Source organism: Phascolarctos cinereus, unplaced genomic scaffold, assembly GCF_003287225.1.
Source record: "Phascolarctos cinereus isolate Bilbo 61053 unplaced genomic scaffold, phaCin_HiC Scaffold_1;HRSCAF=81, whole genome shotgun sequence".
Classification (NCBI taxonomy): domain Eukaryota; kingdom Metazoa; phylum Chordata; class Mammalia; order Diprotodontia; family Phascolarctidae; genus Phascolarctos; species Phascolarctos cinereus.
In genome coordinates, this window is record NW_027555514.1 from 229983922 (window position 1) to 230002598 (window position 18677).

Sequence of the window (18677 nt, forward strand, 5' to 3'; positions counted from 1 at the left end):
AAGGGAGAATTAGAACCAATAGGAAGAAACACCAGAAAGAGGAAACAAAACACAACAGAAAAAAAAATAGCAAATAGTGTGCTTCGCTCTCATTACATTCATATACCACAACTTGTTCAGCCATTCCCCAATGGATGGGCATCCTCTCAATTTCCAATTCTTTGCCACCACAAAAAGAGCTGCTATGAATATTTTTGGACGTGTGGGTCTTTTTCCCATTTGTATGATCTCTTTGCTGTATAGCCCTAGAAGTGCTATTTCTGGGTCAAAGGGTATACATCATGTCTTTCTAAGACTGGTGTAAACCATTTAAAATCCATATTATATAATGTGAGTACTATCCCACTAGGCCTACTAAGGCAACTAGGTGGTACAGTCGACAGAACACTGGACTTGAAAGACAGGCTCACATCTCCGCTTCGACATGAGCTAGTGTGACCCTGGGCTAGTCACCACTTCTGCTTGCCTCAGTGTCCTCAACTGTACAATGGGAATAGTAATAGCACCTACCTTCCAGAGTTATTCAGACCTGTTAATATTTGTATGGCATCTACTCTGTGCTAGGTTCCCAGCACATAGTAGGTGCTATATTAAGTGCTAATTTGTTATTCATCCAAATCATTGCTATAGCCATTATGTAGAGTGGAGGATGTCGTGGGAGTTGAAGTGTGAGGAACAGAGTTCAGGGTGTGTAAAGGTATGTCGACATAGATATTGGTGTTTTGCATGACGTAACATGTATAATTGATATTGCTTGCCTTCTGGGGGTGGCAGGGGGAGCAGGAGGGAGAATTTGAAACTCTTGATTTTTTAAAAGTAAAAAAAATTACATGTAATTAGGAAATATTTAACAAAATAAAAATAGGCAGTATAAGAAAAAAAGAAAGAAAAACATGTATGAGGAGTTGGTGTAGAAAGGATGACCATGATCCCTGATTGAATTTGAGAAAGAAGAGAGAATTTTCTGAGGACTGATAGATAAATTCCACTTAAGATTTTGAGTAATAAATTTGAATGGAGTGAAATTCAAAGGAAGAGAAATTGCTGAATGATAGTGGCAAAGAGAAAGTCTGAAAGTGGCTGGGGAACAAGTAATTGAGGCAGTCTGGGAGGAAAGACAGAGACCCTGGGATGCCCTGAAGCTACCTCTTCTCCCCATCCTCAGTGGTGAGGAAGTAGATTAGGGCTGGACGGGAGAGGTTCTCCCCCTCCTTTACGCAGAGTGGGCAGGCCTTGGATCTCACTTCAGACAGTTTGTGATCCTCTACATCACTGAAGGAGGGTGGTATGGTAGTAAAGGAAGACCCAGAGACAGTCTTCTCCCTGAGTGTGTATCTACCAAGTAGATAGTTGTATGTTGTTTCTCCAGTTAGAATGTGAGTTTCTTGAGGACAGGAACTGGTTTTTCCCCAGCGTGTGGTAAGCACTTAATAAATGCTTCTTGAATAACCTTGGAATGTAAGAATTTGTCTGTGGTGGGGCATGCCAATAACTTAGTAACTGCAGAGGGAGTGGAGTTAGTCATGAGTGGTGGGAATGAATCAGAGGGGAGGGATAACTGTGGCAAAGGACTTACAAAGGATTGTGAAGTGCAGGGAGGGCTTCTTGGAAGAGGCAGTGCTACCCTCTGGGGAAGGGAAATTAAATTGTACTTAGTTCAGTATTTATTAAGCACCTACTGTGTGCAGAAATCTGAAGCTCTGGGGAAGCTATAAAGATGATTCTGAAATTAAGAGCCTGCGTATTTGGGAAGATGATAATTAGAACAGGTGAGAGAGGCAACATGATACAATAAAGATAATGTTAGACTAGGAATCAAGAGACTTGAGTTCTAGTCCCCATTCTGTCAGTAGTTGTGATCTTGGATAAATCATTTTACCACAATAAATGGGTCTTTGACTCCTCATCCCCTGTTCACTACACTCGTTACTACTTTTCATCATGTTTTCTCCACTCTTCATCACTTTATACATCTATTCCCATGTTATTCCTATTTGTCTTTCCTTATTTGTGGGGGGGGATAAGCATCTGTAGAACACCTACTATGTGCCAGGCTTTCTATGTACTTTTTACAAATATCTCATTTGATCCTCACAACAAACTTGCTGGTTAAGTGCTATTATTATCTTCTTTTTTACAATTGAGGAAACTGGGGCTAACCGTGGTTAAATATCTTATAGCGCAGTAATATATTTTAAAGCCGTTTACCTATTTTGTTTATAACACAATAGCTATTTCCCAACAGTTAACCCCCTTTAGAAAAGACATTTCTTAAACAGTTAAATTTTGTTAGCAGAAATCCTCAACTGTAAAATGAAAAGGGAAGAGAACACACATTTATTAAGCACCTGCTATGTGTCAGGCACTGGACTGAGCACCTTACAGATATCTTATTTAATCCTCACAACTACCCTGAGAATTAAGGGTTTAGGGTGTTGAGGATACCCCTGATTATAAAAACAAGAGTTGGTGAAAGATGACCATGAGCCAGAGAATGAACTGGAGAAAGGAGAGAGAATGTTCCGAAGTCTAAGAGATAAATGCTTCTCTGGCTTTGAATGATCAACTTGAATTGGAGTGAACCTCAGTGAAACAGAGGTTACTGCTAATATCCCCATTTTACCATTGAAGAAACTGAGGCATGTGAGTGACTTGCCCAAGGGCACACTGCCAGTAAGTAAGCTGAGGCTATATTTGAACTCTGGTTTTCCTGATTCCAGATCTAGTGCTTTATTATCTGTGCCACCTTTGGGCTAGATGACCTCTAGGGTCTTTTCCACCTCTAAACCTGTGAGTCTATGTGTCCTTTGGCGGTAGGGCCTGAAGGGATTGGCCGCCATTTATATTTCACTATAGCTTTAAATATGTTTCTCCCGTGTTTGCTTCATTTGCGTTTACCTCATTGCAGTCATTGCGTATAATCTTTTCGCTCTCAGTTCTGTTCTTTCTGAATCACTGGTTTTCCCACGGCTCTCTGAATTGTTCATTTTTTGTTATTTCTTTTGGTGCAATGATATTGCATCAACAAGACTACATTTTGTTCAACTGTATCCCAAACTTGGTCATCAAAGAAAAAATTCAGAATGAATACCCTTATACTTTAATTCGAAAAGCAGAAAAAACAAACAAAACTTTAGTAGAGAAAAAACTCCCTTGGTGGAGCTTACTAGGCCATAGAAGATGTTTGGTTAAGTACATATCAGACTAGTAACTGTAGAAAAGGGCAGTAGGTGGCGCAGTGGATAGAGTGCTGGGCCTGAAGTCTGGAAGACTCATCTCCACAAGTTCAAATATGGGTTCAGACACTTCCTAGACAAATCACTTAACCCTGTTTGCCTCAGTTTCCTCATCTTTAAAATGAGCTGGAGAAGGAAATGGCAAACCACTCCAGTATCTTTGCCAAGAAAACCCCAAATGGGTCCAACAAAGAGTTGGACACTGTTCAAAACAACTAAACAACACAACTTATAAAAAAAGGGGAGAAGGAATAAGATAAGGTTAGTTGACTCTCTTGACCATCACCCCAAGTAGGTCATTCTACATCTGTCAGTCAGACTCTTCGGAAAAAACAAAAACTCTTTGCACCAATTACCTCAACTTTCTTGCCTGTCACTCACCACTTAACCCTTCAAAATATTTCTGAGCTCATCATTCCAACCAATGGCTTCTCCATCTCCTTCCTTCCTGATCTCTGCAGCACTAGACACCATTGTTTGCCCTCTCCTTTTGGATACTCTCCCTGGGTTTTTATGACACTGCTTCCTTGAGCCTCCTCCCACTGTTCTTGGCCTACCAGAAGAAGCTGGTGCTTCCTAGTATTTGTTTTATTATCATCCATGATGCTACTCCTACCTGTGGGTGTAACCCAGATCTGTTCTGTGCCCTTTTTTCTTTCTGCATCTGAGAAAGAACTGCATTTTTCTCAGTGAGATCATCTGCCCCCATGGGTCCCATTTTTACCTTTATGCAGATGATCTCCAGACTTACAGATTTAGCTGTGGTCTCTCTCCTGAGCTCCAGTCCTAAATCACCAAATGCCTACTAACATTTCCAACTGGATGTCCTATAGACATATCAAACTCAACACGTCTAAAACAGAACTCATTATCTTTTCCTCCTGGGCCTTCTTTGCCTACCACCTTCTCTATGTCAAGAGCATCCCCATCTTTCTAGTCCTCACAGTCACAACCTTGGAGTTATCCTTGACCCATTACTTTCGTTCTCCTCCTCCCCCTTCTCCATATCCAATCAGTTTCTAAATCTTTCCATTTCTACCTCCAAAATATAGCTAACATTTATATCTTGCCTACTATGAGCCATGCACCATGCTAAGCACTTTACAAATATCATCTCATTTGATCTTCACAACCGTGGAAAGTAGGTGCTATCATCAGTCCCATTTTACAGACGAGGAAATGAGGCAAACAGTGATACAGCTAAGTGAGGCAGAATTTGAGCTCAAGTCTTCCTGAAGCCCAATGCCTTATTTACTACATAGTTGCCTATAACATCTCTTGCCTATCAATAATCAATAAACATTTATTAAATAACCTACTGTGTACTAGGCATTATGCTAAGCACTGGGGATACAAAAGGAGGCAAGACAGTTCCCATTTATAAGTTGCTTACAAGTTAATGAAGTTCTAAGATGTTGGATTTCTGCCTGGACTGATCTACCTGTCTTCATCCGTTATCTATCCCCCCACATGATATTCCCAAAGCGTAGGTCTGACCATATTACATTCTTGGTCCAAAAGCTTCAGTAACGCCCATTTGACTCTAGGACCAAACAGAAACCCCTCTATCTGGTATTTGAAGCCCTTCACAATCTAGCTCCAGCCCTGTACCTTTCTGGAGTTATTGTACAGAGCTCCCCTTTATGCGTTTTATGTTTCAGTCAAGCTATCTCACTTGTTCCTTACCCATGATATTCCATCTCCCACCTTTGTCTTTTCACAGCATTAAACCTCACCACTACCCACCCCCAGCTCCAATTCCTAGAATGCTCTCTCCCTTAAAATCTCTAGCCTCTTAAATTCGACTCAAATACCCTGACCTGCAGAAGGCCCTTCCTGATCCCCACAAGCTTCTAGTTTTATTTCATTCATGTATATGTTGAATTTACTTACAGGTATATGTATTATTTCCTCTGTTAGAATGTAGGGTCCTTGAGGGCAGAGACTACTTTCTGTTTTTGTGTCCACAGCACTTAGGAGGGTTGCTTGGCATGTGATAGGCACTTAATAAATGCTTGGGATTGACACAAGGCAGGTTTCAAAGTGGGTAAGAAGAGTGTCTGGGTTCCCTGGCTCATTCAGAAGTAGTAGGTGCTGAAAGGCCTGGAGGCTCAGAGAGCAGCTCTTGTGGTCTGATCCCAAATCCCCTGTGAAAGAGGGTTTACTTTCTCACTCTTCCTCTGCCTTGGGGCAGTCAGGTTTCCTGCTCCCCTTGTTCCCCCCAAAACAAAAACAAAAAACAAACCAAAAACTTCTGTCCTGAGCATGAACAAAATTCTTCCCTTTAATTTGTGGTTAGAGTAAAAAAGGCTTCCTGGCAAATTAAAAAAAAAATCAAATGAAACATCATGGTATATAGAATTCAAGGCTGTCACATTTAGGATGATGCAGAGGATCTTCAGTTAACTGCTGACCGTTTCTCTGAAATTCTATTCTAGATCTTGACCTATTTCAAGAATCAGACGGGTGGTATCCCAGCAACCTCATCAGCCCAGAGAAGGCTGGTTCTTTCCTTAGGTGAAACTAATCTTATCAGTCTCGCTGGTGTCTCAGCCTATTGCACAGGGCTCATGGAGGCTGTCTTACACGTGGAAGCCTCTTTAGCCTGTGTTATGGTTTCTTATCCTGCATTCAGGACTTACATGCTTCAAAGATAAGTTTGGTAAGTTCTGGCTTTCATTAAGGCCTGTGGCAATTTACCAGGGTCTTTGGGTTTCAACCTCCCAGAGCTAGAATGACTGACTGACAGGTTCCCGCTAGGGTCCAATGAGCTGCATGGCTAGGTTAGCCAGTTTCCTTCGGTTCATGGGAAGCTCATTTAGTTTGTCTCCCCTCCCTAAATGGTAATCCAAGGTTCTATTTTACAATACCAATTTACATACCACATACTTTAAACACTTGGTAATAAAATAGTCAGCCAATTTCCACCCACAATAAGATAGTTCAATTCAACAACAAACATTTATTATTGTGCTAGGCAGCAGAGATAAAAAGGTGGAATAATAGATTCCTTCACATCAAAGGACTTACAATGTAGCAGGTAAGAAAATCTAGGTGAGAAAAAAAATGTGCATACAAACAACAATTATAGGAATCAGATTATAAACACATAGGAGAGGGCCAAATAAAGCATCAGAGGCCACCCATTCAAAGGCACAGAGATGGAATGTCATTTGTGAGAAATCCAGCAGGCCATTTGATTAGACGGTAGAGTGGATGAAAGAGAATAATGTGTAATATAATAATAATAACGTATGAAAGAGAGTAATGTGTAATGAGTCGAGAAAGATAGGCTGCAGCCAGATTGTGAAGGACTTTAAAATGCCATACAGAAAGGTTGGTATTTTATCCTAGAGGCAAGAGAGAATTGGGGGCTTGAGTAGGGGAGTGATATGGTCGGGCCTATAGTTCAGTAATAACTACTTGGCAACTGTGTTGATGTATTAGAGAGGAGAGAGACTGGAGATTGGGAGGTAAACTGCAGTAGTTCAGCCGAGAGTAGTCTGGACTGCTCTTTTTATTTTATTGTTTTTGAGGCAATCAGGGTTGAGTGACTTGTCCAGGTCCACAGCTATTAAGTGTCCGAGGCCGGATTTGAACTTGGGTCTTATTGACTGCAGGACCAGTGCTGTATCCACTGTACCACCTAGCTGCTCCGGACTTCTCTTAAACTAGGGTGGTGGCCACATGAATGGACAGAAGGGGATGAATGGGAGATATATTGTGGAGGTTAGAGAGAAAGGAGAAGAATGGGGGAAGCAATGTGGATCAGCGGAAAGGATGCTGTATTTGGGGTTCCAAGACCTACATCTATGATCCTGTAATCCTATGAGGAGGACTCTACCCTCAGTAAAAATAGGGTGAAACTAAATGCTGTGAAATAATGACCAAAATTGGCCCTAAAGAAAGGGGTGTGTGTGTGTGTGTGTGTGTGTGTGTGTGTGTGGTGTGTGTGAGAGAGAGAGAGAGAGAGAGAGAGAGAGACAGAGAGATAAGGGAAGACACTAGGGAAAGGGAAAAGTTAGAGAAGGGAAAGGAAGGAGAAAGTATGCACTTCCTGTCTTTCATTGGGTAGAGGGAAGCAGGGGCAGGGTACCATGGTGGTAGTGTCAAACCTGGTTTGTATGTTAGTTTAGATGAACTGTTTTTCCTTTTTTTTTTTCTTGGGGGGAAGGGTGGAAGTAGTATTTTGGAAAGTGTAGGTGACACAAAACCGAAAGATAAACAGCAATTAAAAAAATAAACAAAAATAAGGTAGTTTGGAAGAGTGGTGGAGTTTAGTGAAAGATATAATGAGTTTGGTTTTGGCTATATTGGACAAATATCTCCCATCTGTCTCCTATCCACTCACACATTTTAATATTCAGTTGGAGATGTACAATTGTCCTCCAGATCTGAAATACACTCCCTTCTCACCCCTACCTCCTAGATTCCCGTCCTTCAAAGCTCAGCCCAAGTCCCACCACCTCCAGGAAATCTATCCCAATCTCCCCAGCTGCCCTTCTCTCTAACACGCTGTATAGGCTTCTCTATATGTCTTGTCCAAGGCCACACTGGGATTTGGACTATTTCTACTACAACCCCACATTGTTTGGTATAGAGGAAGTCTGATTAGGGTGGGAGGGAGCAAGGTTGGCTCCTCACTTCTTCATTCTTGGACAATAGGACGAGGCAACATAGTACAACATAAAGATTCATAGGACCTAAGTTTTAAACCCAGCTCTGTCACATACTACTTTTGTAACCTTGGGCAATCAGTAAACATTACACATAGCCTTCCATCTGGGAAAGGACCTCAGATGCCATCTGGTGTAGTGGGAGGTCAAGTGGTCACATGGATGATAAGCATCAGCCTCTGGCTCCAAAGCCAGAGCTCTTCCCACGGTACCATATTCAACCCCATCCTTTTACAAATGAGGAAACTGAGGCATAAAGAGGCATGAGGTCACACAGGGACCCATGGCTGGTATTGTCTGTGACAGAGTTGGACTTGCCTCCAAGTCCAATGTCTGTCCACTACTCAGTGCTATCTCTACTAAGTGTCTAGAGTGTGCTAGGCACTGAGGGCACAGAGACAAAAATGAAACAGTTTCTGGTCTCAATGACCTCTCAGGATTTCAGTTTCCTCATCTGCAAAAGGAGGGAGTTGGGCAAGACGGTGTTCAATCATGCCTGACTCTTTGTTACCTCATTTCGGTTTTCTTGGCAGAGATACTGGAGTGGTTTGCCATTTTCTTCTCCAGCTCATTTTACGGATGAGGAAACTGAGGCAAACAGGGTCAAGTGACTTGCCCAGGATCACACAGCTACTAAGTGTCTAAGGCTGGATTTGAACTCAGGAAGATAGGTCTTCCTGACTCCAGACCAGAGCCCAGTCCATTGCACCACCTAGCTGCCCCAAGGCAAGATGACCTGAGTACAAATCCTGCTTCAGAGACTTAACTGAGAAACCCTCAGCAAACCACTAACCTCTCAGCTCCAGTTTCTGTCAAAGGAGGGGGTTGCAGCCTCTTCCAGCTATAAGCCTGTAATCCTATGAAACCTCTAAAATCCTTTCCTGTGTTGTTGAAAATAGGCCTAGGAGCCCCTCCTTTTCTTATGGCCCCTAGAAGTTCACTCCTCTAACTCCTGCACCATGGAGTTTCTGCTGCCCTGCCTTGACTTGGTGGGGAGGGGCACTCCTCTCCCCCACCCCACCAACATGCAGCCCTCTAGCCTTCAACTCCTCCCAGAGCTGAGGTGGTGCTTGGCTGTATTCATAGGACCTCCCCAAGAGACTAGGCCCTTCCTGACTCCGTCCGATCCCTGGCTCTGCCCAGGTTCTGTGTCTTTTGGTGGGAGAGTGCAGCAAGGCAGAGGGAAAGGAAATAAGCAATTATGTAGCATCTACTACCTTCCAGGCACGATGCTAGGCACACATATCTCATCAGATCTTCACGACAACCCTGTCTTGTAGGTGCTATTATTATCCCCATTTTACAGCTGAAGAAACTGAGGCAAACAGAGGTTAAGTGACCTGCCTAGTCACGCAGCTAGTCAGTACCTGAAGTCGTATTTGAACTCAGGTCTTCCTGATTCCAGGCTCAACTGTTCAATTTACAGCTGTGAAGGAGGAGGAAGAGAAGGAGAAAGGAGGAGGAGATGAAAGGAGGAAAAGGAGAAGAAAGGGAAGGAGAAGAAAGAGCAGGGGATAGGAATGAAGAGAAGGAAGAGGAGCGTTAGAAAGACAGTGTGGTCCACTGGAAGGAGGCCTGTATTTGGGGTCAGAGGACCCAGGTTCAAATCCCGCTTGTCAGGAGGAGAGGAGGAGGAGGAGGAGGCGGAGGCGGAGGCGGAGGAGGAGGTGCGGAACTGGAGCCCTCAGTCCTGCCCGGGCGCCTTTGTCCTCCCTCACTCTCGCCGTCTATGCTCATATTTGGAGTTGGCTGCTCTTGCCCAGGAATTTCCCGTCATGCCTCCCGACGCCCTGTCGCCCGCAGCCGGGGAGGGACAGACAGCGGGGAGCCCGGCCAAGGCCACGGCGGCGGCCTCCCTCTGCCCCATCAGTCTGTCCATCTGTCACTCAGGCCGGCCGTCCATGCGCCCGTCGCCGCGCGCCCTGCGGCTCTGCCTCCAGCTCTGCCTTTGCCTGGCCGCGGCGGCTGCCCAGCAGCCGGGTAAGTGCATCCCACCTCCCCACCCCCCCCTTGGAAAGTTGGGGTTCGGGAGGGTGCGGCCCAATAAGGAGACAGACAAGACAGGGGCAGCTCCTCTCTGTCACCCCCGAGCCGGATCCCTCCCAGCTTCAATGACGCAGGGTCTGCGAGCGGGCCGGGGGGTGGGGGCTTCCCTCCCCCATTCCCTTAGCCCCAGGGTCCCCGCCCCGGACTGGGAAAGGAAGCCCCTGGCAGAGCAGAGCTGGGGGGCGGGCGCAGCCCACCTCTTGGGGAGGACGCTTAACACTGCCCTGAAGTGCCAGGAGTAACGGGCCGGCTGAGCCGGGTGGGAAGGACTGGTCCGCCTCCCATTCCGGGAGATGCGCCAGGACCCCGGGTGCAGGCGGGGTGTGATGCGGCCAAAAGAGAGCCAGAGAGGGAAGCCCCCTCGCACCTTTTTTGGTCACTTCTGCCCTAGTTAACGCACCTTGTGCTTAGGAGTCCTCTTTGGGCAGCAGTGAACAGGCCACAGTGTAACGTAACCCAGAAGTTGCCTGTCTTCCTTCTTATGTGTCTGGGTTTGTTTGTTTTTTTTCCAAAAGAGGAAAAAGTCACCTGAATATTTTCAGAGAGACTACTCTTACTCTCTGAATTCAGACTAATTGAATGAAAGGTGCTGTTCATGCCTTTGGCTTGGAGACTACAGGCTACTGTGTTTGGTGATTCTCAAATCCCAAATATTAGTGGTTTCAAAAAAGGATAGCTTTCTTCAAACCTTTTCTTTAAAATACTGAAGTGAAGAGGACTGAGTTTGGAGTCAAAGGAGCTAGGTTTGAATCCCACTTTGAAATTTACTACCCATGTGGCCCTGGGCTAATCTCCTGGGGCCTCAGTTTCCTCCCCTATAACAGGTTGGATTAGATTGTCCAGGGGGTCCTTTCCAGTTCTCATCTCTGTCGCTATGATCACATAACTCACCACTGCTCATGAGAGGAGTTCACTTTTTCTGGGTGTTCAATGGTCTCTTTTGGCAATCAGGGGAAGCCTGTGGCCCCCTTCTCAGAATAATGTTTTAAAATGCATAAAATACATCCAATTACAAAAATAATATGAAACATAGTCATTTTTTTTTTTTTTAAATAAGATCATAGGCTCCAGAGATTAAGAGCCCCTGGTTTAAAGGGACTCAGTTTATCAGGTGCAAACAAAACAGGAAAGTATTTGTACTGTTTCCATGTACTTTCGTATTTGTTACAGGCAAACTATTAGTCATCAAAATAATTTGGCACTTAAATACAGAGCACTGAGGAAAGGAAACTTTTGTTCATAGCAAAGTTTAGTTAATGACATTTTATTTTTCCTCTTGTTGTTAACTAGATTATCAAGATAAAGGGCTACTTCCACATTCATTCACTTGTGTTCCCTTTTAGGGCCTTTGTGAGGACTAGGATAAAGTTATTAAAAAGTAGCTCTTTTTAAAAAATTGAATGCTTTTTTGACAAACTAGAGAGAATTAAGTTTTTAAAATGTGTTTTAAGCTCATGCAGATTTTTGCTATATATGAATGTAACTAAATAGGCACAGAACTTATGTCAGAAAGAAAAACTTAATGTTATAAATGTCAGCTTAAGTAATGACCACATCAAGTTTGGTTTTTGTTTGTTTTTTGCTGTTGTTGTTGGGTTTTTTTGCTTTCCAAAAAAGATACCAATCTTTTATATAATCCTTTTATAGTTTTGAGGACAAACGAGGAGGCCCAAGAACTTTTCCACCTTTTATGGAAAGGGTTCTCAGGCTCTGCTTAAAGTAGCATGGACTGCCAGGGAAATAGTGCTGAGATTATTGTGTGCTTTGGTGATATGTTAATTGACTTAATACTTCTAGTCCAATAGTATTAGAAGAAGTACTAGTCCAAATAGTATTATTGACCATGACTTTGAATGCAGTAGCAGACTTACTGCTTGAATTCCTTTAACATTTATTCATATGATTTTGGTCCCAGTTAACAATTTAATTTTTGGTGACTTTTATTAGCATCCTTACAGGCATATCTTTTTTTTTTAAAGTTGAGCTGCAGCCTACCCTTTAAAGTCTTGTCACCGTGCCTAGACCATTTGCCTGCCAAGGTTACAAGTGCCTGGCGTCATTTGAGGCTTGAATCAACACACACACTCTATTTTATAATTTTTTTTTTTAAAAAAAGGTCCGGGTGTTTGTGCTAACATCCTAAAATACTAACCCCTACTTGAGTTTGGAATAATCGTTGTTATCCACAGTCCCACAATTCTGCTAAAATTTAGTAACTAGAAAAAAAAACCCTAAAGTTTTGTTGCTTTTTGTCCCAAATGCCTTAATGATCAGGCTCATAGGAAAGCTATTAAATATTGATTTATTGATGTAAAAGAAGATTGAAAGTAAATTAAAGAAAAACTAAACAAATATTGCTTGTAGCTCTGCCCCAACTTGGTCCCTACCTTCAAAACTTGAGCCGTAGGAAGCTGTTGAGTTATCAGTGTCTATATCTCATTATTTCTCCCTGTCCTGTCTTCCTCCCTGCTTCCTTTCAGTTTTCTGGATCTAGATTCTTATTGGCAGTATACAATATAATCCCAGCTAGGGCAGTCCCAATCGAACATGATGAGTTTGATTTTAGCTCTAGGGGGCTTAGACTAGCCTTAGCTACTAAGGGCCTTTTGAGGGTACAAGTACCTCTGTGAAGCCAGGCAAGCAGGCAGGAAGATCTCCAAGTCACTGTTACTCCCTTCCGTTCAGTTAATACTAAGTGCTGGACTTGTAGAGTTTGTGGAAGGGTAATATGAAGTAAAAAGACTGGAAAAGTAGGAAGGGGCCAGGTTGGGAAAAGCTTTACATGCCAGACTCTGTATTTAATTCTGTAGGTAATATGTTACCACTGGAATTTATTGAGTTAGAGAGTGTATGACATGGTAAGACCTATGCCTCAGGAAAATCACCCTTGGCAGCTATATGGAGGACTGATTGATCCATCTATTAGAAGGCCATTGTGATGATCCAGGCAAGAGGTGATGAAGGCCTGAGCTAGGGTTGTGGCTGTATGAGAGGAAAGACAAGGATCATATATCAGGGATGTTGTGAAGGTAGAAATGAAAAAAAAAAGTATGGATATTTGGGGTGACACCCCACATGAGTGAGGCATTGAGGACTGTATGAAGGTTGTGTAGGTTGTGACTCAGAGTATGTTGGGGCCCTTGACAGTAATAGGATAGAGAGGGTTTTGGGGAAAAGATAAAGAGTTCTGTTTTCAACATGTTGAGTTTGAAATGTCTGTGGGATGTGTAGTTCAAAATGTCCAATAGGCAGTTGGTGATGTGGGAATGGAGCTCAGGAAGAGAGACTAGGACTGGATTTATACATCTTGAAATTATTTGCATAAAGATGATAATTGAACCCCTGAGAACTAAAGAGATCATTGAGAGAGAGTTTAGAAAGACAAGAGGAGCCACTGGGGGACACCCGTGGTTAGTGTGTGTGACATGAATAAAGATCCAGTAAGAGAGATCAAGGCAAGATCAGCTTCCAAAGTAGCTATAGCTGTAGTGGCAGTTTCAAAGATGTCCTCAGGGAAGAAGCCTCTGTTAACCCCCTTCATTGATCAGTTTATAACTAGCTCATTCTTATCAACTTTGCTCACCAAGTTCAAAAGGAACTAAGTCTAGGGTATGAATAGTTTTTAATACACTGTGCTTCTCCTTGAGGGTTGGGGAGGAAAAGGCTAGCTGCCCCACGTTCAATGATTTAGGTTTCCTGTGGGTCCCTGCTCCTAAAACTATCACAGGAAGAGCTCTTCCTGATGCATTCACCATTAGTAATCAGCCAGTTTGCACAAATAGTAAAGGTATTTACTAAAAAAGGTGTAGCATGAATGGGAATAAGAAAACATCACTACCTCACCCCCCTACACCTATAGGAAGAATGCGCAGCCACAGAGAGTTCCCAAGTAGGGAATACTCATGGTCAAGGCAACTCATCCCTCTGGGACCACATTCTTAATGTCTTTACTCTCCTCATGGTGTACTGGGTGTAGCATTTCTGCTGGGCAGGTTGCCCCACTGTGCTCCCTGACCCCTTTAATTTCCTTTTGCCTCAGTTTCCCATCTGTTAAATGGGGATAGTAGCACTTAACCTCCCAGTGTTGTTGTTGTTCAAGCGTTTCAGTCATGTCCAACTCTTCATAACTCCATTTGGGGTTTTCTTGGTAAAGATCCTGGGGTGGTTTGCCATTTCCTTCTCCAGCTCATTTTATGGAGGAGGAAATTTAGGCAAACAGGGTTGAGTGACTTGCCTAGGGTCATACAACTAGTAAGTGTCTGAGGCCAGATTTGAATTCAGGAAGACTCATCTTCCTGACTCCAGGCCAGAACTCTACCCAGTGCACCATCTAGTAAGCCCTATATGAATGTTAGCTATTATTGTTGTTGTTATAATTCAACTTGACTCAATTGTGATATTCCCTGGGCTTGCTCTCTGCTAGTCATAGCATCTTCATGAGTTGCTTCATTCAAAGACACCACTGGTGACGGTGAGGAGAAGAGAGAAATCTCCTCCCTCATCTGCCATACTCTGAAAGATGTGAAAGAGAAAAAGAAAATGGCAGTCCTTTCTCTGTAACTAGCTCTCTTCTTGCCTGCCAAGGATGACTCTTCTCAGAGTTGTGCCTTGTCAGAATTTGCTCTGGCTTCCTTCAGTCAACCAATGGCTATGATTGAAAGACTTCTTCATAACTCCTGAAAGAGGAGAAATGTAATAATTTCTTTAAATTTCCTTTACCCTAGCCTGGCCCATCAAATTCTGAAAGAGTGGAACCTTTTATTAGGTGCAGACTCCCAGTTTCTCATCCTTTATAATCCATGAAGAAGTCACAAGATGTGTGCCCCTTAAGGTTTCAAACCCGTTACAAGCTGGGAGTACAACCTCTAAAAGTCTGAATGAGGCAAAACCTAAAAAACCCCATCGTTTTCCAATTATCTTCCTTTCAGATTCTGTAATTTCAGCAAGTTCATTAGGGTTTACTCAGTTGATCGGGAGTCCTCAGATAAACTCTTATACAGATATATTACTAACATATTGCAGAAACTCTAATTGGCTTTCTCTTTCCCACCCTCAGGCTGTGCTGGGGGCAAAAAAAATATATAATCCCTTCCCCCAGTTCGAGTGAATTTCTTTTCTCTCAATCCCTAATAGACTACTCTAATAGAGTGACACATTCATGGAGAATGACCAAATAGTTTTTTTAAAGTAGCAATCAATCAATAAACATATATTAAGCACCTACTGTGTTCCAGGCACTGTTTTGTTGTTGTTCAGTCCTGTCTGACTCTTCATGAATTCATTTTGGAGTTTTCCGTGGTTTGCCACTTCCTCCTTCAGCTCAGGGTTTTCTTGGCAAAGATACTGGAGAGGTTGGCAGTTTCTTTCTCTAGCTCACAAATGAGGAAACTGAAGCAAACTGGGTTAAGTGACTTGCCCAGTGTCACACAGCTAATGTCTGAGGTTAGATTTGAACTCAGGAAGATGAATCTTCCTGTTTCCAAGCTCAGTGCTTTGTCCACTGTAGCACCTACCGGCTGAGCACTGTAGTAGCTACAAATAACATTGTAATGTGAATGAAAGTTTAAAAAAAAAACACCTGAAGTTTCCAAATACTGGCTGTTTTGGCTACAGTCAGAGGTGATGAATGACTATTTCTCTCCTCCTCCCTCTCTTCTTTGGGATCAGAAGGGGAACCAGGAAGAAAATTATCAAGAGGCAATGGGTGACGGGTAACAGCTTTTTCCCTAGAAAAGAGAAAAAAAAATCCAGGAAGGTGGTAGACTGGGCGTCAGTCATGTCATTGACCAGGGTCTGCTAGTTTTATAGAATCGCGCTTGCACCCTCACCTGTACTCCTCCACTACTGATCTCTTCTGACATATAACAGATATGTGACCCTAGCAAGTCAGCTAAGTGTGTAGTACCCTGGTGAATTCTTGCTGATTATAAGACACAGAGAAGATGCTGACCTTCGTTGGGAGGGGAGTTTCCTTAAATGAGAGTTCACTATGGTACTAGTATTATTTCTCCCAATTTACAAGAGAGGAAACTGAAGGGAACATAAAATTAAGTGACTTACATAAAGTGATGCACTGTATGTCTCTTGAATTGTTTCCTCCTCTCTTTGCCACCATATGAGTTTAACTCCTTATCATTGATCTATATTATAATAGCCTTTAACTGGTTTTCCTCTTCCCATCCTTGTCATTGCTATGTAAGTAATATTCTGAATATACCACTCCAACTACATTACTTCTTTGCTCAGAATTTTTCAGTGGCTCCCTATTGCCTGATCAGATGAAATATAAACTCTTATCCTAGCATTCAAGGCCCTCCACATGGTAGCCCCACCTTGCCTTTCTAACTTTATCTCCTGCTACCCTCCCTTCCTATATTTCTGTGTTCCTCCACTCATCTGTCCCCCATTCTTGTCTCATCCTTTTTTTCTACCATCTCTGTACTTTTGTTCACCGTATCCCACATTCCAGGAATGAACAATCTTTCCCCTCTTGACCATCTCTGCTTTTTGAAACCATTGCCTTTAATGTCCACCTCAGGCACAGCCTCTTCCATGAAGTCCTTTTCATGAATTGTTCATGTGGACTATTTGTGCCAGACCTGGTAGAGACTGCCAAGCTCATATTGGTCTGATCAGACACACTACACTGTGCCTTGACTGTAACATAATGATGTCATTTTGGTCTTCTTTGAGAACAAAGATCCAGAACCAACCAACCAACCAACCAACCATGACCGTGATCTCTTCTTCAGATTTTTCATAGCACTTTGAGCGCATCTCATTTTTGACCTTATTCCATCCCTCTTATCGCACAGTTATATGGGTAAATACATTTCTTTCCCCTCATTAGATGATAAGCTCAGGTAAACTGGAGTGGAGTGGGCAGGGCCCTTAGCCCCTTTTCTTAGTGCCTGGGATGTGTTATAATGCCTCTTTTGTTCTATCCCAGGGCTGGGGTTGTGTCCCTCCCCCATTTCTTTGGAAAATGGGTCAGAGAGGAACAACTCTGACTACAGGAATGGTTTTCAGGTTTCCTTTTCAGGACTTTCACAGTCAAAGGGCCTTCTGGGAAAGGGTGGAAGGAAGATGGTGCCCTGGTTTCTCATTCTAACCCTAATCTCTCCCTGCCTAGTTACTTTTCTGAGAAATATTGGGGGAAGTCCAGGTTTGATTTGAAAGTAATTTGCATTTTTTCTATAATTCCTGATATGGTTTTTTTTAAACAAAGTTTATAGTGCTTTTAATGTCTCGTATATAACTTGTCATTGTTTTCAGTTTCTGGAAATAACAGTAGGGAGCAAGGAATATTCTAGTTTGCCTTCCAGAAGCAGTTTGTCAGAGTGGGAGAGAAGGGCCAACCAATGCTGGAAAGGACAGTGAGGGATGTAGTGTTGTTAGAGGGGAGCCAGGGAGACCTAATAGATGGAAGAGGTGAGAGTCCTATATCTCTTTTCCCTTTCTCAAATTGTCTGTACTCCACTGCTTCTAGTACTTGTCTCTTCAACCTTTTGCAATCTTGCCTCTGACTTCAAAGGCAGTTAGGTGGGTGTAGTGGATAAAATGCTGGGCTTGCAGTCGGGGAGATCCGTGTTCAAATGCACTGTCTATGTGTAACCCTGAGCAAGCCACCGAGCCTTTCTCTGCCTCAGTTCCTGTAAAATGGGAATAACAATAGCACCTATCTGACAGGGTTGTTGTGAGGATGAAATGAGATAATATTTGTAAAGCGATTAGTCCAGTGCCTGGCACATAATAGCTGCTTAACAAATGCATGTTCTCTTTCCTTCAGATCTCATCATTCAACTGAAACGACTTTCTCCAGTTACCAGTGACCTCTTAATTGCCAAACATGATGGTCTTTTCTCAGTCTTAATTCTTCTTGACCTATTTGCTGTATTTGATACTATTAAGCAACATCTCTGAGTTCCTGGAAACAACTCTTTCCTGGTTCTGTTCTCCTCCTTAGTCACTTTTGCTAACTTATCAATAAGTTAGCATGGGTGAATTCAACGAGGTTTTTTCTTAGGCTCTGTTTACCTTCCCTTTCCTTCTATTCCCTTCTTTTCCCTTCCGTTCCCTTCTTTTCCCCTCCCTCTTCCCTTCCTTTTTTCCTTCCCTTCCTTTCTTCCCTTCCCTCCTTCCCTTCCCTTTTTCCCTTCTCTTCCCTTTTTCCCTTCCTTTCCTCCCTTCCCTTCTTCCCTTAGTAACCTTTATCAGTTCCCATGACTCTAAGTATCATGATTTTCTTTTCAGAGGACTTCCAGAATCCATATATGCAGCTTCCTTGACTTTCAGTCCCTAATTGCCAGTTGCTTATTGGACATTTCAAACTAGATATCCTGGAGACATCCACAGTTCTCTATTTCTGTCCAATGTACCACTATCCTCCCAGTCTCCCAGGCTCATTAACTTCAATATTATCTTAGACTCTTCCTTCTCCCTCACTCTATATTTCCAACCAGTTGCTAAATCTTGCCACTTCTAGTTTCACAACATCTCTTGGATTCAACCCCTTCTCTCCATTCACACAGCTATGGCTTCAGTAGAGCCCTCACCACCTCTCACCTAGATTATTGCAGCATCCTCCTAATTCGTCTACTTGACCCAGGTCTCTCACCACTCTATTCCCTCCTTCAACACAGCTGCCAAAGTAATTTTCCCTAAGTGCAGATCTGCCCACGTGACTCCCCTCCTCAGTCACCTCTAGTAGCTTCCTCAT

The 18677-nt window shown here is 43.0% G+C and overlaps 1 protein-coding gene across 4 annotated transcripts in view; it reads left to right on the forward strand.

Annotated features, from left to right (window-relative positions):
* The first annotated feature begins 5713 nt into the window (after window positions 1-5713).
* MSRB3 (methionine sulfoxide reductase B3) overlaps window positions 5714-18677 on the forward strand; it is a 196782-nt gene continuing 183818 nt past the window's right edge. The window contains exons 1-2 of one of the 4 annotated variants that reach the window (XR_013482742.1): window positions 5714-5898; window positions 9339-9892. Coding sequence is in view for 1 of the 4 variants with exons in the window: in XM_020990199.2 (XP_020845858.1) it covers window positions 9433-9892 (460 nt within the window). In the remaining 3 variants the exon portion in view is untranslated. Of the gene's footprint in view, window positions 5899-9338; window positions 9893-18677 lie in introns of those variants that run through there. The other 3 variants (XM_020990201.2, XM_020990199.2, XM_020990200.2) reach the window with 3 other exon arrangements.